This window comes from Salvelinus alpinus, chromosome 29 (genome assembly GCF_045679555.1).
Source record: "Salvelinus alpinus chromosome 29, SLU_Salpinus.1, whole genome shotgun sequence".
In the NCBI taxonomy this organism is placed as follows: Eukaryota; Metazoa; Chordata; class Actinopteri; order Salmoniformes; family Salmonidae; genus Salvelinus; species Salvelinus alpinus.
In genome coordinates this window covers 5,149,508-5,171,204 of record NC_092114.1, presented here as the reverse complement: position 1 = coordinate 5,171,204, position 21,697 = coordinate 5,149,508, and the positions used below count along the sequence as shown (strand labels likewise).

At 43.6% G+C, this 21,697-nt stretch overlaps 2 protein-coding genes across 2 annotated transcripts in view; one reads left to right on the top strand and one right to left on the bottom strand.

The window, feature by feature from the left end:
* LOC139558861 (neurocalcin-delta A-like) overlaps positions 1-8,851 on the top strand; it is an 80,932-nt gene extending 72,081 nt beyond the window's left edge. Inside the window, exons 3-4 of the mRNA XM_071374376.1 lie at positions 7,616-7,721; positions 7,886-8,851. Of these exons, the coding sequence (XP_071230477.1) occupies positions 7,616-7,721; positions 7,886-7,980 (201 nt within the window). The 3' untranslated portion in view covers positions 7,981-8,851. The remainder of the gene's footprint in view (positions 1-7,615; positions 7,722-7,885) is intronic.
* Positions 8,852-18,039: 9,188 nt separating this feature from the next.
* The window catches only part of grhl2b (grainyhead-like transcription factor 2b), a 115,054-nt gene continuing 111,396 nt past the window's right edge, over positions 18,040-21,697 (bottom strand). Inside the window, exon 16 of the mRNA XM_071374382.1 lies at positions 18,040-21,403. Coding sequence (XP_071230483.1) covers positions 21,289-21,403 — 115 coding nt within the window. The 3' untranslated portion in view covers positions 18,040-21,288. The remainder of the gene's footprint in view (positions 21,404-21,697) is intronic.

Genomic DNA, 21,697 nt, shown 5'->3' with positions numbered 1-21,697 from the left:
TAATATAAATCTCTATAAGTCTGGAACAGTATTGGTACAGGGCAACCACAAACAGTTTCAGCTGGACTTTCACCTAATCAAAGAATTAGCCCAGCAGGAGAAGCTCTCCCTTGATAAAGATACCCCCACCCCAAGTGGGTCAGACCAAACCTCTTCACCATATAACCCCACAGACGAGCAACCCTCAGCAGACAGTCAACCTCCCAGTACAGAGTACTTCTCCCTCATTGAAATGAAGGATAAATTCACCCAGCTGGAGGTAAGGCAGGTGGAGCTGGAACAGCAGGTGATCACACTCCAGTCAGCACAGACCCAGACAACAGTCCAGCACAACAACACCCCCTTAACCAGACCTGGAGAGCTGGAGGTGGAGAAAGACATATCTGCACTATGGACAGTGGTGAGACAACATCAACAGGAGAAAGAGCAGGAGCAGGAGAAGAACAGAGCACTAGAGGAGAGGATCAGACTACAGGAGGAGAGGGAGAGGGGGATGGAGGAGAGGATCAGACTACAGGAGGAGAGGGAGAAGGGGATGGAGGAGAGGATCAGACTACAGGAGGAGAGGGAGAAGGGGATGGAGGAGAGGATCAGACTGCTGGAGGAGAGGTTGAGGGGGATGGCATGTGACAGAGAACAACCCACTAGGGAGGTGGCCATCCCCACAGAGACGCCAGCAGAACAGCCCACCTCAGCACCCGACAAAAGTCTCGACACCACAGCAGAACAGTCCACACCAGACCCTGACCATAGAAACGACATCACAACAGAACAGACAAAAGAAAAACCCCAAGCCCAGCAGCTCTCATCCCCTCTGAGCACCCCCCCTGTCAGCCACCCTGATAGCCCTCCTGACAACCCCCCCACACCCACTGAGGACAAACACAAGACACAGATTGTCCTTCTTATGGACTCAAATGGGAAATATATAGAAGAAAAAAAACTTTTTCCCAAACACAGTGTGTCTAAACTCTGGTGTCCAAACACCCAGCGCGCCCTAGACCTTCTGTCTGAGGACAAACTAGGCTCACCTAGCCACATAATAATACACACAGGCACAAACGACCTGAGAGCACAGCAGGAAAGGGTGGCCACAGCACTGAAGGGAGTGATTGAAAAAGCTTCTTCTACTTTCCCCAACGCACAAGTGGTCATCTCCACCCTGCTACCACGAAAAGACTTCCACCCTGCTACAATACAGCGGGTAAACGCAAGCATTTCCCGTGACTGTGCCTCAAAACCAAATGTTTTTCTGGCCCACCACTCCACCCTGGACTTGAACAGCCTCTATGACCAGGTCCACCTCTACAAGGCAGCAGTGCCCACCTTTGCCCGGACTCTAAAGGACATCGCTCTCAAACGAAGCCCCAACACTTCACACAGGAGCAACAGATCAATAGACACCCCACCCAGACCAGCGAGACACCCTCCAAGACCTCCAGGACCCCCCCCTGGACCTACACACCCCCCCCCACATCAACCATGCCCACACCCAATTTAGGCCCCCTCAGATCAGACCCATGCCACTCCTGCCCACCCCATGCACCCCACCCCCGCAAAGAGGGCATCAACATGGAAGTCACACATACGCCCAGGTAGTGAGCGGGCAAACAGGCCCAACCCCCACTCTTACACTCGCCCAAGCCAACGGCATGTACCAGATGCTCAGCAGGCTCTGCTCACACTTACTGGCCTGAGGCCAAACCCCGAACAACAACATTGGACACTTTATGGAACAAAAAGCCTTCACTATATCATCCTGGAATATCCAAGGTCTGAGGTCATCTGCCTTTGGCCTAAAGAGCAGGAACCCGGACTTCACCAAAGAAATCGGTAATGCAGACATTGTCATCCTGCAAGAAACATGGTATAGAGGAGACGGACCCACTGGTTGCCCTCTAGGTTACAGAGAGCTGGTAGTCCCATCCACCAAACTACCAGGTGTGAAACAGGGAAGGGACTCAGGGGGAATGCTAATTTGGTATACAGTAATCCCTCGTTTATCGCGGGGGTTACGTTCCGAAAATGACCCGCGATAAGTGAAATCCGCGAAATAGAAAACTTCTTTTTTTTTTACAATTAGCAACTATTACATGTATACAAATACAGTGACTCACGTGTAGGCCGTTTCACTGCTCTTCAGACTGGGCCGCTGCATCCTGACTGCGCTCTGCAGTGTTCTCTTCTTCTGAAGCCCGCGGTGCAGGTGTGTTTGTTCGGGAGAAGAGCATAGTGATAGGCAGCTGTTGTCGCTCTTTTTTCTTCTTTGCAAAAAGATCCTTGTACACCGACATGCCACCATCGATTACGTTGGAGAACTGTAATGAACGGCTCGTCAAAGGGTCCCATTCCTCAGCTACTCGCTTAAGTTCAGTGGCCATTCGCACCATGGTTGCTAAGCGACCAAGCGTTAGTCCTTCCTTCCTTCCTGGCCAACTTAATGTAAATTTGCCAAGCTGTTTTATGTACGTACACATAACTGCACGAGACGACAAAATGATAGCACAATTCGTAGCATGTTTTGATACAAGAAGCGGGAGTGAGTTTTTAGCGAATCAGAATGCAGAGCACAATGCACCAAAAAAAAATAAAAAATGCATTATGAAAATCCGCGAAATAGCGAATCCGCGATAAGTGAACCGCGAAGTGGCGAGGGATCACTGTAGAGCAGACCTAACTCACTCCATTAAATTAATCAAAACAGGAACATTTTACATTTGGCTAGAAATTCAAAAGGAAATTATCTTAACAGAGAAAAATGTCCTCCTGTGTGCTACCTATATCCCCCCACTAGAATCCCCATACTTTAATGAAGACAGCTTCTCCATCCTGGAGGGGGAAATCAATCATTTCCAGGCCCAGGGACATGTATTAGTCTGTGGCGACCTAAATGCCAGAACTGGACAGGAACCTGACACCCTCAGCACACAGGGGGACAAACACCTACCTGGAGGTGACAGCATTCCCTCCCCCATATGCCCACCTAGGCACAACTATGACAACATAACCAACAAAAACGGGTCACAACTCCTGCAGCTCTGTCGCACGCTGGGTATGTACATAGTCAATGGTAGGCTTCGAGGGGACTCCTATGGTAGGTACACCTATAGCTCATCTCTTGGCAGTAGCACTGTAGACTACTTTATCACTGACCTCAACCCAGAGTCTCTCAGAGCGTTCACAGTCAGCCCACTGACACCCCTATCAGACCACAGCAAAATCACAGTCTACTTGAACAGAGCAATACTCAATCATGAGGCATCAAAGCCAAAGGAACTGAGTAACATTAAGAAATGCTATAGATGGAAGGAATGCAGTTTGGAAACCTACCAAATAACAATTAGGCAACAGCAAATTCAATCCCTTTTAGACAACTTCCTGGGTAAAACGTTCCACTGCAATAGTGAAGGTGTAAACTTGGCAGTAGAAAATCTTAACAGTATTTTTGACCTCTCAGCTTCCCTATCAAATCTAAAAATCTCAAATAGAAAACCGAAGAAAATGAACAACAATGACAAATGGTTTGATAAAGAATGCAAAAATCTAAGAAATAAATTGAGAAACCTGTCCAACCAAAAACATAGAGACCCGGAAAACCTGAGTCTACGCCTTCACTATGGTGAATCACTAAAACAATACAGAAATACACTACGGAAAAAGAAGGAACAGCACGTCAGAAATCAGCTCAATGTAATTGAAGAATCCATAGACTCTAACCAATTCTGGGAAAATTGGAAAACACTAAACAAACAACAACACGAAGAATTATCTATCCAAAATGGAGATGTATGGGTAAACCACTTCTCCAATCTTTTTGGCTCTATAACAAAGAATAAAGAGCAAAAACATATACATGATCAAATACAAATCCTAGAATCAACTATTAAAGACTACCAGAACCCACTGGATTCTCCAATTACCTTGAATGAGTTACAGGACAAAATAAAAACCCTCCAACCCAAAAAGGCCTGTGGTGTTGATGGTATCCTTAATGAAATGATCAAATATACAGACAACAAATTCCAATTGGCTATATTAAAACTCTTTAACATCGTCCTTAGCTCTGGCATCTTCCCCAATATTTGGAACCAAGGACTGATCACCACAATCCACAAAAGTGGAGACAAATTTGACCCCAATAACTACCGTGGAATATGCGTCAACAGTAACCTTGGGAAAATACTCTGCATTATCATTAACAGCAGACTCGTACATTTCCTCAATGAAAACAATGTACTGAGCAAATGTCAAATTGGCTTTTTACCAAATTACCGTACAACAGACCATGTATTCACCCTACACACCCTAATTGACAACCAAACAAACCAAAACAAAGGCAAAGTCTTCTCATGCTTTGTTGATTTCAAAAAAGCCTTCGACTCAATTTGGCATGAGGGTCTGCTATACAAATTGATGGAAAGTGGTGTTGGGGGTAAAACATACGACATTATAAAATCCATGTACACAAACAACAAGTGTGCGGTTAAAATTGGCAAAAGACACACACATTTCTTCTCACAGGGTCGTGGGGTGAGACAGGGATGCAGCTTAAGCCCCACCCTCTTCAACATATATATCAATGAATTGGCGCGAGCATTAGAACAGTCTGCAGCACCCGGTCTCACCCTACTAGAATCCGAAGTCAAATGTCTACTGTTTGCTGATGATCTGGTGCTTCTGTCACCAACCAAGGAGGGCCTACAACAGCACCTAGATCTTCTGCACAGATTCTGTCAGACCTGGGCCCTGACAGTAAATCTCAGTAAGACCAAAATAATGGTGTTCCAAAAAAGGTCCAGTCGCCAGGACCACAAATTCCATCTAGACACCGTTGCCCTAGAGCACACAAAAAACTATACATACCTCGGCCTAAACATCAGCACCACAGGTAGCTTCCACAGAGCTGTGAACGATCTGAGAGACAAGGCAAGAAGGGCATTCTATGCCATCAAAAGGAACATAAATTTCAACATACCAATTAGGATCTGGCTAAAAATACTTGAATCAGTCATAGAGCCCATTGCCCTTTATGGTTGTGAGGTCTGGGGTCCGCTCACCAACCAAGATTTCACAAAATGGGACAAACACCAAATTGAGACTCTGCATGCAGAATTCTGCAAAAATATCCTCCGTGTACAACGTAGAACACCAAATAATGCATGCAGAGCAGAATTAGGCCGATACCCACTAATTATCAAAATCCAGAAAAGAGCCGTTAAATTCTACAACCACCTAAAAGGAAGCGATTCCCAAACCTTCCATAACAAAGCCATCACCTACAGAGAGATGAACCTGGAGAAGAGTCCCCTAAGCAAGCTGGTCCTAGGGCTCTGTTCACAAACACAAACACACCCCACAGAGCCCCAGGACAACAGCACAATTAGACCCAACCAAATCATGAGAAAACAAAAAGATAATTACTTGACACATTGGAAAGAATTAACAAAAAAACAGAGCAAACTAGAATGCTATTTGGCCCTAAACAGAGAGTACACAGTGGCAGAATACCTGACCACTGTGACTGACCCAAACTTAAGGAAAGCTTTGACTATGTACAGACTCAGTGAGCATAGCCTTGCTATTGAGAAAGGCCGCCGTAGGCAGACATGGCTCTCAAGAGAAGACAGGCTATGTGCTCACTGCCCACAAAATGAGGTGGAAACTGAGCTGCACTTCCTAACCTCCTGCCCAATGTATGACCATATTAGAGAGACATATTTCCCTCAGATTACACAGATCCACAAAGAATTTGAAAACAAATCCAATTTTGATAAACTCCCATATCTACTGGGTGAAATTCCACAGTGTGCCATCACAGCAGCAAGATTTGTGACCTGTTGCCACAAGAAAAGGGCAACCAGTGAAGAGCAAACACCATTGTAAATACAACCCATATTTATGCTTATTTATTTTAACTTGTGTGCTTTAACCATTTGTACATTGTTACAACACTGTATATATATAATATGACATTTGTAATGTCTTTCTTGTTTTGAAACTTCTGTATGTGTAATGTTTACTGTTAATTTGTATTGTTTATTTCACTTTTGTGTATTATCTACCTCACTTGCTTTGGCAATGTTAACACATGTTTCCCATGCCAATAAAGCCCCTTGAATTGAATTGAATTGAATGGAGAGAGAGAGAGAGAGAGAGAGAGAGAGAGAGAGAGAGAGAGCAAGAGAGAGAGAGAGAGACAGAGAGCACACAGAGAGAGAGAGAGAGAGAGAGACAGAGAGAGAAAGTTAAATGTTAACACATGTTTCCCATGCCAATAAAGCCCCTTGAATTGAATTGAGAGAGAGAGAGAGAGACAGAGAGAGAGAGAGAGAAAGGACACACAGACAGACAGACAGACAGAGAGAGAGAGAGAGAGAGAGAGAGAGAGAGAGAGAGAGAGAGAGAGAGAGAGAGAGAGAGAGAGAGAGAGAGAGAGAGAGAGAGAGAGAGAGAGAGAGAGAGGACACACAGACAGAGAGAGAGAGAGAGAGAGAGAGAGAGAGAGAGAGAGAGAGAGAGAGAGAGAGAAAGAGAGAGCAAGAGAGCGAGAGACAGAGAGAAAGGACACAGACAGACAGAGAGAGAAAGGCCGCCGTAGGCAGACATGGCTCTCAAGAGAAGACAGGCTATGTGCTCACTGCCCACAAAATGAGGTGGAAACTGAGCTGCACTTCCTAACCTCCTGCCCAATGTATGACCATATTAGAGAGACATATTTCCCTCAGATTACACAGATCCACAAAGAATTCGAAAACAAATCCAATTTTGATAAACTCCCATATCTACTGGGTGAAATTCCACAGTGTGCCATCACAGCAGCAAGATTTGTGACCTGTTGCCACAAGAAAAGGGCAACCAGTGAAGAACAAACACCATTGTAAATACAACCCATATTTATGTTTATTTATTTTAACTTGTGTGCTTTAACCATTTGTACATTGTTACAACACTGCATATATATAATATGACATTTGTAATGTCTTTATTGTTTTGAAACTTCTGTATGTGTAATGTTTACTGTTCATTTTTATTGTTTATTTGACTTTTGTATATTATCTACCTCACTTGCTTTGGCAATGTTAACACATGTTTCCCATGCCAATAAAGCCCCTTGAATTGAATTGAATTGAATTGAATTGAGAGAGAGAGAGAGAGAGAGAGAGAGAGAGAGAGAGAGAGAGAGAGAGAGAGAGAGAGAGAGAGAGAGAGAGAGAGAGAGAGAGAGAGAGAGAGAGAGAGAGAGAGAGAGAGAGAGAGAGAGAGAGAGAGACACAGACAGACAGACAGACAGACAGACAGACAGACAGACAGACAGACAGACAGACAGACAGACAGACAGACAGACAGACAGACAGACAGACAGACAGACAGACAGACAGACAGACAGACAGAGAAGGTTTAGCAGGTGTGCCTATAAAGTTGTATTTTAATCTGTACTTCTAACAACCAGTAATCAGATACCAAGACTTCTGGGCAGAGAAGTTATCAGGAGACCTGCCATTTCTCAGAGATATGTTTTGTCTGGTGAACTAGCTCATATAAACAGGTTATAACATCAGATCATGTAATGTGGAGGTTGGTTTCTCATACCCCCTCTCTCTATACCTGTCTCCAGGCGATCTACAAGATGGTTTCCTCTGTCATGAAAATGCCGGAGGATGAGTCGACACCTGAGAAACGCACAGACAAGATCTTCAGGCAGATGGACACAAATCGTGATGGTGAGTACCTAGCGATCAAAATTCAATTCACTCCCAAATCCTCCTTCAGGCCTTATCCACTTCCTCCCTGTTTCCCTCCTACTGTCTGTGCACCAACTGACACAAACTGACACCAACTGACACTAACTGACACTAACTGTCCTTTTACTCATTGTGTTCTTCAGGTAAACTGTCTCTGGATGAGTTTGTTGAGGGAGCGAAGAACGATCCGTCTATCGTGCGGCTGCTGCAGTGTGATCCCAGCAGCGTGGGCCAGTAGAAGAACCTACTGTCTTCAGTCATCTAGTATTATTTATTCAGGTCAAAGCATTCTCCTTCATTCACCCAGTAGTGACTAACTGTGCACAACAGATCGACATCCATCAGATCAAAATGGACCCAAGCAGAGGAGCCACATACTGGACCATCACATACTGGACCATCACATACTGGAAAATCAAATACTGGACCATCACATACTTCACCATCACATACTGGACCACCACATACTGAACCATCACATACTGGACCACCACATACTGGACCATCACATACTGGACCATCACATACTGGACCATCACATACTGGACCATCACATACTGGACCACCACATACTGAACCATCACATACTGGACCACCACATACTGGACCATCTCATACTGGACCATCACATACTGGAAAATCAAATACTGGACCATCACATACTGCACCATCACATACTGGACCATCACATACTGGAAAATCAAATACTGGACCATCACATACTGCACCATCACATACTGGACCACCACATACTGAACCATCACATACTTGACCATCACATACTGGACCATCACATACTTGACCATCACATACTGGACCATCACATACTGGAAAATCAAATACTGGACCATCACATACTGCACCATCACATACTGGACCACCACATACTGAACCATCACATACTGGACCATCACATACTCGACCACCACATACTGCACCACCACATACTGAACCATCACATACTGGACCATCACATACTGGACCATCACATACTTCACCATCACATACTGGACCATCACATACTGGAAAATCAAATACTGGACCATCACATAATGCACCATCACATACTGGACCACCACATACTGAACCATCACATACTGGACCATCACATACTGGACCATCACATACTGGACCATCACATACTGGACCATCACATACTGGACCACCACATACTGGACCACCACATACTGGACCATCACATACTGGACCATCACATACTGGACCATCACATACTGAACCATCACATACTGGACCACCACATACTGAACCACCACATACTGAACCATCACATACTGGACCACCACATACTGGACCATCACATACTGGACCATCACATACTGGGCCCATCACATACTGGACCATCACATACTGGAACATCACATACTGGACCATCACATACTGGACCATCACATACTGGACCATCACATACTGGACCACCACATACTGGACCATCACATACTGGACCATCAAATACTGGACCATCACATACTGGACCATCACATACTGGACCATCACATACTGGACCATCACATACTGGACCACCACATACTGGACCATCACATACTGGACCATCACATACTGGACCATCACATACTGCACTATCACATACTGGACCATCACATACTAGACCATCACATACTGGAAATCTACATACTGGACTACCACATACTGCACCACCACATACTGGACCATCACATACTAGACCATCACATACTGGAAATTTACATACTGGACTACCACATACTGCACCACCACATACAGGACCATCACATAATGGACCATCACATACTGGAAATCTACATACTGGACCATCACATACTGGACCACCACATACTGAACCATCACATACTGGACCATCACATAATGGACCATCACATACTGGACCATCACATACTGGAAATCTACATACTGGACCATCACATACTGGACCATCACATACTGGACTACCACATACTGCACCACCACATACTGGACCATCACATAATGGACCATCACATACTGGAAATCTACATACTGGACCATCACATACCGGACCATCACATACTGGACCATCACATACTGGACCACCACATACTGGACCACCACATACTGGACCAATACATACTGGACCATCACATACTGGACCACCACATACTGGACCATCACATACTGGACCATCACATACTGGACCATCACAAACTGGACCATCACATACTGGACCACCACATACTGAACCACCACATACTGAACCACCACATACTGGACCATCACATACTGGACCATCACATACTGGACCATCACATACTGGACCATCACATACTGCACCATCACATACTGGACCACCACATACTGGACCACCACATACTGAACCATCACATACTGGAAATCTACATACTGCACCACCACATACTAGACCATCACATACTGGACCATCACATACTGGACCATCACATACTGGACCATCACATACTGGACCATCACATACTGGACCATCACATACTGGACCACCACATACTTCACCATCACATACTGGACCATCACATACTGGACCACCACATACTGCACCATCACATACTGGACCATCACATACTGCACCATCACATACTGGACCATCACATACTGCACCACCACATACTAGACCATCACATACTGGACCATCACATACTGGACCATCACATACTGGACCACCACATACTGGACCATCACATACTGCACCACCACATACTGCACCATCACATACTGGACCATCACATACTGGACCACCACATACTGCACCACCACATACTGGACCAATACATACTGCACCATCACATACTGGACCATCACATACTGGACCATCACATACTGGACCATCACATACTGGACCATCACATACTGGACCATCACATACTGGACCATCACATACTGGACCATCACATACTGGACCATCACATACTGGACCATCATAGACATTCATAGTATTCTAATGGTTACAGTAGGATTGAGGTATACTATTTTGATTCATGATCAGTGGTGAAGCGCCGTTTCTACTTGGAGCCAAGAAATACACAATTCTGCCATGAGGAACAGAACTGAACTGAGGGAGAAAAGTATTGGAGAAACATGACACCAGATGGAAGCTATGTATCTCCCCCTACTGTAGATGGAAGGTATTTATCTCCCCCTACTGTAGATGGAAGCTATTTATCTCCCCCTACTGTAGATGGAAGCTATTTATCCCCCCCTACTGTAGATGGAAGCTATTTATCTCCCCCTACTGTAGATGGAAGCTATTTATCTCCCCCTACTGTAGACGGAAGCTATTTATCTCCCCCTACTGTAGATGGAAGCTATTGATCTCCCCTACTGTAGATGGAAGCTATTTATCTCCCTCTACTGTAGATGGAAGCTATTTATCTCCCCCTACTGTAGATGGAAGCTATTTATCCCCCCCTACTGTAGATGGAAGCTATTTATCTCCCCCTACTGTAGATGGAAGGTATTGATCTCCCCCTACTGTAGATGGAAGGTATTGATCCCCCCCTACTGTAGATGGAAGCTATTTATCTCCCCCTACTGTAGATGGAAGCTATTTATCTCCCCCTACTGTAGATGGAAGCTATTTATCTCCCCCTACTGTAGATGGAAGCTATTTATCTCCCCTACTGTAGATGGAAGCTATTTATCTCCCCTACTGTAGATGGAAGCTATTTATCCCCCCCTACTGTAGATGGAAGCTATTTATCTCCCCCTACTGTAGATGGAAGCTATTGATCTCCCCTTACTGTAGATGGAAGGTATTGATCCCCCCCTACTGTAGATGGAAGCTATTTATCCCCCCCTACTGTAGATGGAAGCTATTGATCTCCCCCTACTGTAGAATGAAGCTATTTATCTCCCCCTACTGTAGATGGAAGCTATGTATCTCCCCTTACTGTAGATGGAAGGTATTGATCCCCCCCTACTGTAGATGGAAGCTATTTATCCCCCCCTACTGTAGATGGAAGCTATTGATCTCCCCCTACTGTAGAATGAAGCTATTTATCTCCCCCTACTGTAGATGGAAGCTATGTATCTCCCCCTACTGTAGATGGAAGCTATGTATCTCCCCCTACTGTAGATGGAAGCTATTTATCTCCCCCTACTGTAGATGGAAGCTATTCATCTCCCCTACTGTAGATGGAAGCTATGTATCTCCCCCTACTGTAGATGGAAGCTATTGATCTCCCCTACTGTAGATGGAAGGTATTGATCTCTCCCTACTGTAGATGGAAGCTATTTATCTCACCCTACTGTAGATGGAAGCTATTTATCTCCCCCTACTGTAGATGGAAGCTATTGATCTCCCCCTACTGTAGATGGAAGCTATTTATCTCCCCCTACTGTAGATGGAAGGTATTTATCTCCCCCTACTGTAGATGGAAGCTATTTATCTCCCCCTACTGTAGATGGAAGCTATTTATCTCCCCTACTGTAGATGGAAGCTATTTATCTCCCCTTACTGTAGATGGAAGCTATTTATCTCCCCCTACTGTAGATGGAAGCTATTTATCTCCCCTACTGTAGATGGAAGCTATTTATCCCCCCCTACTGTAGATGGAAGCTATTTATCTCCCCTACTGTAGATGGAAGCTATTAATCCCCCTACTGTAGATGGAAGCTATTTATCTCCCCCTACTGTAGATGGAAGCTATTTATCTCCCCTACTGTAGATGTAAGCTATTTATCTCCCCCTACTGTAGATGGAAGCTATTTATCTCCCTCTACTGTAGATGGAAGCTATTTATCTCCCCCCTACTGTAGATGGAAGCTATTAATCCCCCTACTGTAGATGGAAGCTATTTATCCCCCCCTACTGTAGATGGAAGCTATTGATCTCCCCCTACTGTAGATGGAAGGTATTGATCTCCCCCTACTGTAGATGGAAGGTATTTATCTCCCCCTACTGTAGATGGAAGCTATTGATCTCCCCCTACTGTAGATGGAAGCTATTTATCTCCCCTACTGTAGACGGAAGCTATTTATCTCCCCCTACTGTAGACGGAAGCTATTTATCTCCCCCTACTGTAGATGGAAGCTATTGATCTCCCCTACTGTAGATGGAAGCTATTTATCTCCCCTACTGTAGATGGAAGCTATTTATCTCCCCCTACTGTAGATGGAAGCTATTTATCCCCCCCTACTGTAGATGGAAGCTATTTATCTCCCCTACTGTAGATGGAAGCTATTTATCTCCCCCTACTGTAGATGGAAGCTATTAATCCCCCTACTGTAGATGGAAGCTATTTATCCCCCCCTACTGTAGATGGAAGCTATTTATCACCCCTACTGTAGATGGAAGCTATTTATCTCCCCCTACTGTAGATGGAAGAGAGAGTGTATGAGCCAAAAGAGGTAGCTAGATGATATATTATAATATTTTACATAGTGACAAAATATTGTGGCATTTGGCAGCAATGAAACATTTTCACTTTAAGATTTTGAATTATAAATGTTTGGAATATTTTGACTGCAAACATGATAGAATGATGTGTACAATATAATCATATTTATTGTAGGATCGTATTGAAAACAGAGAGGACCACACATTTTGCTATGTATTTATCTGTCTACATCTTCCTCTGCTCCAACTAGACTCACAGGGCAACAGCTCTCCTTTTTAGAGAAACACAAATCTATCGTCATCTATTTCTAACACCAGTAGTGTTCACAGGTATCAGATTACACCACACACACAGTGGAATGTATGCCACTGGCTGGGTCCCTGAAATGCTTAAATATCCACACAGTGGAACGTACGCCACTGGCTGGGTCCCTGAAATGCTTAAATATCCACACAGTGGAATGTATGCCACTGGCTGGGTCCCTGAAATGCTTAAATATCCACACAGTGGAAAGTATGCCACTGGCTGGGTCCCTGAAATGCTTAAATATCCACACAGTGGAATGTATGCCACTGGCTGGGTCCCTGAAATGCTTAAATATCCACACAGTGGAATGTATGCCACTGGCTGGGTCCCTGAAATGCTTAAATATCCATTGTAAGGACAATACACATGCAGACCAACTGATCCTATCACACATTCTGTGATACGGTGTAACATATCAACCTGTTTGTTTGTTGTTCTTTACTATATACTGAACAAAAATATAAATGGGGCAGCAGGTAGCCTAGGGGTTAGAGCGTTTGGCCAGTAACCAAAAGGTTGCAAGTTCGAATCCCTGAGCTGACAAGGTTCAAGGTTCTGCCCCTGAACAAGGCAGTTAGCCCACTGTTCCTAGGCCGTCATTGTAAATAAGTATTTGTTCTTAACTGACTTGCCTAGTAAAATGTAACATGTAAAGTGTTGGTTCCATGTTTCATGAGCTGAAATAAAAGATCCCAGAAATGTTCCAAATCCACAAAAAGCTGATTTCTGGTTTTGCTGGTTGAGAGAATACCAAGAGTGTGCAAAGCTGTCATCAAGGCAAAGGGTGGCTACTTTGAAGAATCTAAATTATAAAAAATATTTGGATATGTTGAACAGTTTTTTTTGGTTACTACATGATTCCATATGTGTTATTTCATAGTTTTGATGTCTTCACTATTATTCTACAATGTAGAAAATAGTAAAAATAAATAAAAACCCTTGAATGAGGTGGTGTGTCCAAACTTTTGACTGGTACTGTATATATATGCATTACTACATAATATTATGGTATGGATATATATACATTTGGATATCTATTACTACATAATATTATGGTATGGATATATATGACCTGGCCTCAGTTGAAGTTGGAAGTTTACATACACTTAGTTTGGAGTCATTAAAACTCGTTTTTCAACCACTCCACACATTTCTTGTTAACAAACTATAGTTTTGGCAAGTCGGTTAGGACATCTACTTTGTGCATGACACAAGTCATTTTTCCAACAATTGTTTACAGACAGATTATTTCACTTATAATTCACTGTATCACAATTCCAGTGGGTCAGAAGTTTACATACACTAAGTTGACTGTGCCTTTAAACAGTTTGAAAAATGCCAGAAAATTATTTCATGGCTTTAGAAGTTTCTGATAGGCTGATTGACATCATTTGAGTCAATTGGAGAGGTACCTGTGGATGTATTCCAAGGCCTTCCTTCAAACTCAGGTCCTCTTTGCTTGACATCATAGGAAAATCAAAAGAAATCAGCCAAGACATCAGAAATAAGATTGTAGACCTCCGCAAGTCTGGTTCATCATTGGGAGCAATTTCCAAATGCCTGAAGGTACCACGTTCATCTGTACAAACAATGGTACGCAAGTATAAACACCATGGGACCACGCAGCCGTCATACCGCTCAGGAAGAAGACGCGTTCTGTCTCCTAGAGATGAACATACTTTGTTGTGAAAAGTGCAAATCAATCCCAGAACAACAGCAAAGGACCTTGTGAAGATGCTGGAGGAAACAGGTACAAAAGGATCTATATCCACAATAAAACGAGTCCTATATCGACATAATCTGAAAGGCCGCTCAGCAAGAAAGAAGCCACTGCTCCAAAACCACCATAAAAAAGCCAGACTACGGTTTGCAACTGCACATGGGGACAAAGATCGCACTTTTTGGAGAAATGTCCTCTGGCCTGATGAAACAAAAATGGAACTGTTTGGCCATAATGACCATCATTATGTTCGGAGGAAAAAGGGGGAGGCTTGCAAGCCGAAGAACACCATCCCAACTGTGAAGAACGGGGGTGGCAGCATCATGTTGTGGGGGTGCTTTGCTGCAGGAGGGACTGGCTTCATGAGGTAGGAAAATGATGTGGATATATTGAAGCAACATCTCAAGACATCAGTCAGGAAGTTAAAGCTCGGTCGCAAATGGGTCTTCCAAATGGACAATGACCCCAAGCATACTTCCAAAGTTGTGGCAAAATGGCTCAAGGACAACAAAGTCAAGGTATTGGAGTGGCAATCACAAAGCCCTGACCTCATCCTATAGAAAGTTTGTGGGCAGAACTAAAAAAGTTTGTGCGAGCAAGGAGGCCTACAAACCTGACTCAGTTACACCAGCTCTGTCAGGAGGAATGGGCCAAACTTCACCCAGCTACCCAAACACATGACCCAAGTTAAACAATTTAAAGGCAATGCTACCAAATACTAATTGAGTGTATGTAAACTTCTGACCCCCTGGGAATGTGATGAAAGAAATAAAAGCTGAAATAAATCATTCTCTCTACTATTATTCTGACATTTCACATTCTTAAAATAAAGTGGTGATCATAACTGACCTAAGACAGGGAATTTCTACTAGGAATAAATGTCCGGAATTGTGAGAAACTGAGTTTCAATGTATTTGGCTAAGGTGTATGTAAACTTCCGACTTCAACTGTATATATATATATATATTCCAAATAACATATGACCATAATATTATGTACTAAAGCACACAACGTATCCCCTTTACCCGCTAAAATGCATGAGAACAGTAGGGAACTATACCCCTGATAACTTTGGTAACCCACTCCAGACCACATACGCGAAGAGAGAGAAGGAGAGCTGTCTGTTCTGTCCCTGACCATGGCTTTAGGCTCTCCCAGATACCCAGGGCCGATGGAAGAATAAACCCACCACCTGCAGCACTGGTTATTATACAGTACTGAGTACATCCACCACCTGCAGCACTGGTTATTATACAGTACTGAGTACATCCACCACCTGCAGCACTGGTTATTATACAGTACTGAGTACATCCACCACCTGCAGCACTGGTTATTATACAGTACTGAGTACATCCACCACCTGCAGCACTGGTTATTATACAGTACTGAGTACATCCACCACCTGCAGCACTGGTTATTATACAGTACTGAGTACATCCACCACCTGCAGCACTGGTTATTATACAGTACTGAGTACATCCACCACCTGCAGCACTGGTTATTATACAGTACTGAGTACATCCACCACCTGCAGCACTGGTTATTATACAGTACTGAGTACATCCACCACCTGCAGGACTGATTATTACAAAGTACTGAATGTTTTTAGAGCTGCTGTTAGCTATGTAAATAAGATAAGAACAGGAGGTTTGATTAAATGGTTTGAGGTACAAGACGGGAGAATTATTTTTGCATTGTAAGACCATTTCAGTCAAGTTTTTCCACATTGGTCTCGACAAACCATTTCTGTTTTGACCACTACTTGTGCACAGGGGCATTGTTATGCTAAAACAGGAAAGGGCTTTTCCCAAACTGTCGCCGCAAAGTTGGATGCCCAGAATCGTCTGGAATGTCATTGTATGCTGTAGCATTACGATTTCCTTTCACTGGAACTAAGGGGCCAAGCCCAAAGCATGAAAAACAGCCTCAGACCATTATTCCTCCTCCACCAAACTTTACAGTTTGCTCTATGCATTCGGGCAGGTAGCATTTTCCTGGAATCCGCCAAACCCAGATTCGACCGTCGGACTGACAAATGGTGAAGCGTGATTCATATCTCCAGAGATCGCTTCTCCACTGCTTCAGAGTCCAATGGCGGCTAGCTTTACACCACTCCAGCCGACGCTTGGCATTGCACATGGTGATCTTAGGCTTGTGTGCGTCTGCTCGGTCACGGAAACCCATTTCGTTAAGCTCTCGACGAACAGTCCTTGTGCTAACGTTGCTTCCAGAAGTAGTTTGGAACTCGGTAGTGAGTGTTACGACCGAGGACAGACAATTTTTAACACGCTACACGCTTCTGCACTCGGCAGTCTTGTTCTGTGAGCTTGTGTGGCCTACCACTTCGCGGCTTTGCCGTTGTTGCTCCTAGAGATTTCCACTTCACAATAACAGCACTTACAGTTGACCAGGGCAGATGTAGCAGGGCAGACATTTGATTAACATTCTTGTTGGAAAGGTGGCATCCTATGACGGTGCCACATTGAAAGTCACTGAGCTCATCAGTAAGGCCATTCTACTGCCGATGTTTGTCTATGGAGATTGCATGCCGGTGTGCTTGATGTTATACACTTGTTAGCAACGGGTGTTGCCGAAATAGCCAAATCCACTAATTTGAAGGGGTGTCCACATACTTTTGTATATATAGTGTGTATATACAAAAAAAACTGTATTGTATCAATTTATCCTATACAATTGTTATCTGTCGAACAAACTGTTTGTCATTGTATAATTTTGTAGATTTGTTATTGTTACTTTGTTGCAATATGTGTCAGAGTAGTGTCTAAATACAGAAAGTATTTATGTTTTGGTTATCTTATAAATAAATAAAATAAGATTTTGTGTACAGGTGTCTTGTTTTGTGGATAACATACAAACATAACACACATCTCTAAGTTCACCTCTCAACAACGCAGACACATCACCAAGCTGATATTTCTTCACATTTTTATTCAATTGTCAACATACTGTAAGTACGTTGCAAACAACCAACAAGTGTCCAGCATCACCCCTGGAAGTACTGACGTTTTGGCTGATACCCGATCCTATAATAAGGCACTGCTAACATTAAACATTTTGCTTATTGTGGCTGTTATAAAACAGAACAGTTTACAGTAAGAATAAAGACCAATGCAGTAATAAGTACTCAAAGGAGGCTCCCAGTGAGAGGTGTCACTAATCACTGACAAACACAATAAATAAGAGAGCAGAACAGAAACAATATGAACACGGATGACTGAATGAAGCATAACCTTTCATCACCATACAGGGAAGTCATGTAGCCACAGTACAGTTGAAACCAAGGACCATTTCACATGCCAAACGGGACTAGTTAAGAGTGGAATGTTAGCACAAACAGACTTTTATCTCAGGCTGCATTTGACACATGGTCCATAATGACCATCTGTAGCTGCCCACCTCTATTCTCGGACTAAATACTTATATACAACAGTACAATACACTGAATACACCTTTCATGATTAAATACACTGAACAATATACTGAGCAATACACTGAACAACAATATAAATGCAACATGTAAAGTGTCGGTTCCATGTTTCATGAGCTGAAATAAAAGATCCCAGAAATGTTCCATAAGCACAAAAAGCTGATTTCTCCCAAATGTTTTGCACAAATGTGTTTACATCCCTGTTAGTGAGCATTTCTCCTTTGCCAAGATAATCCATCCATCTGACAGGTGTGGCATATCAAGAAGATGAATAAACAGCATGATCATTACACAGGTGCACCTTGTGCTGGGGACAATAAAAGGCCACTCTAAAATGTGCCGTTTTGTCACACAACACAATGCCACAGATGTTTAAAGTTTTGAAGGAGTGTGCAAAGTGCATGCTGACTGCAGGAATGTCCACCAGAGCTGTTGCCAGAGAATTAAATGTTCATTTCTTTACCATAAGTCGTTTTAGAGAATTTGGCAGTACATCAAACCAACCGCCAGCCCAGGCCCTCCATATCCGGCTTCTTCACCTGCGGGATAATCTGAGACCAGCCACAGCTGATGAAACTGAGGAGTTTTTCTGTCTGTAATAAAAAACCTTTTGTGGGGAAAAACTCATTCAGATTGGCTGAGCCTGGCTCCCCAGTGGGTGGGCCTGTGCCCTCCCAGGCCCACCCTTGGCTGTATTTGTATTTATTATGGATCCCCATTAGCTGCTGTCTACTCTTCCTGGGGTCCAGCAACATTAAGGCAGCTGCACCCCTGTCCAGTCACGTGAAATCCATAGATTAGGGCCTAATTTATTCATTTCAATTTACTGATAAACTTATATGAACTGTAACTCCTTAACATATTTGAAATTGTTGCATGTTGCGTTTATATTTTTGTTCAGTATACTTATATTTTCTTAAATGTATATACAACATTACAATACACTGAATTTAAAAAAAATGCCTTTCGTGAACAAACACTCGCACTTGACTTTTCCCCCACTTTCTAGCTCTGACTCTGGACTTACTATGACTGTGATATGCGGTTGTCCCACCTAGCTATCTTAAGATGAAAGCACTAACTGTAAGTCTCTCTGGATAAGAGCATCTGCTAAATGACTAACATGTAAATGTAAATAGCCCTTTTGTCAACTAGCCATGGTCATTTGGCAAAACCATGTAAAACTATACATGCTCAACATACAACCGCAAAATATTTATATTGACAGTAAAAGCTCAGTAGAGTCTGACAAGTTGAAGTAACAGATAAAAACATCCCTCAGGATCCAAATCAGGATTCTACATGTTAACATGATCTAGTTATAGTGTGTTACTCCCTCACTGGAACAGGTTAACATGATCTAGTTATAGTGTGTTAGTCCCTCAATGGAACAGGTTAACATGATCTAGTTATAGTGTGTTAGTCCCTCAATGGAACAGGTTAACCTGTTCCAGTGAGGGAGTAACACACTATAACTAGATCATGTTAACCTGTTCCATTGAGGGAGTAACACACTATAACTAGATCATGTTAACCTGTTCCATTGAGGGACTAACACACTATAACTAGATCATGTTAACCTGTTCCATTGAGGGAGTAACACACTATAACTAGATCATGTTAACCTGTTCCAGTGAGGGAGTAACACACTATAACTAGATCATGTTAACATGATTGTGTACTCTGTCTGTATGTTTTCTATGGCTAGAGCTTGCTTTCAATACCTCACCTTGCGAGGATAACGGCTCTGAGCCTTTTTCTAAAATGTTTTATGTTGGAGAACACTTGGAGGGATCTGAGACCATTCCTCTTTACAGAATCCTTCCAGATCGTTGATATCCTTTGTCTGGTCTTATGGACTGCCCTCTTCAAATCAAGCCACAGGTTTTCAGTGGGTTTCAAGTCTGGAGACTAAAATGGCCATTGCTGTTGATTTTGTGGCCAATTAACAATTTCTTTGTGTATTTTAATGTGTGCTCAAGGTTATTGTCTTGCTGGAAGATCCTCTTGCGGCCAAGTTTCAGCCTCCTGACAGAGGCAACCAGGTTGTTTGGCTAAAATGTCCTTGTACTGGGTAAAGTTCATGATGCTGTTGACCTTAACAAAGGGCCCCAGGACCAGTGGAAGGTAAATATCCCCTTAACATCAAAGATCCACCACCATATTTTCCAGTAGGTATGAGGTTATTTTCTGCTCATACATTCTCATTTCGAAGCCTGGCCAAAGAGCTCTGTTTTCATGTCATCCAACAAATGTAAACGTCTGGAGTTTGCTTAACGGCGTTGGCGCTTGGATTGGAACCGGTGCTTCTGCTCCCGGTCCCTCCTCGGCCCCAATCCAGTCCTCCTGCACTTTCCTGTTACCCCTGCCTCAATCCAGTCCTCCTGTACGGTCCAGTCCCCTGGCCCCACACTCAGTCCTCCTGTCCTGTCGTGTCCCCTGGCCCTACACTCAGTTCTCCTGTACTGTCCTGTCCCTCCGACCCCAATCCAGTCTTCCTGTACTGTCCTGTCCCCCCATCCCCAATCCAGTCCTCCTGTACTGTCCTGTCCTCCTGGCCCCAATCCAGTCCTCCTGTACTGTCCTGTCCTCCTTGCCCCAATCCAGTCCTCCTGTCATGTCCACTCGGCCCACAATCCGGTCCTCCTGTACTGTCCTGTCTGTCCCCGTGGCCCTACACTCAGTCCTCCTGTACTGTCCTGTCCCCCCGGCCCTACACTCCTTCAGACATCATATTTCGGTGAGTGTGACCTTGTAGGCGTCAGCGTAGCTCTCTATACTCAGGATGAAGGTGTCTTCATTAGAGTAATGCTCTATGATGTTGTCGTCCATGTTCACCAGGATCCTAAAAGGGAGAATGGGGAGAGTTAGCTGATTGATTGATTGACTGATTGATTGTCCTGCAAATGTTTAAAACCCAACATTCACAAACACAGAGGAATACTAAGATGTCAGACATTCATGCCTGGATATTTGTCCTTCTCACACCAGTTTGAGTAAAGAACAAGACTAGAAAGTCATGCAACACCAGCCTATTAGATTCCTTCAATTCCATGCGAATGTGGTGCTCAATAGAATACCATTCTAATGCTGTGCTATATAGAATACCATTCTAATGCTGTGCTCAATAGAATACCAT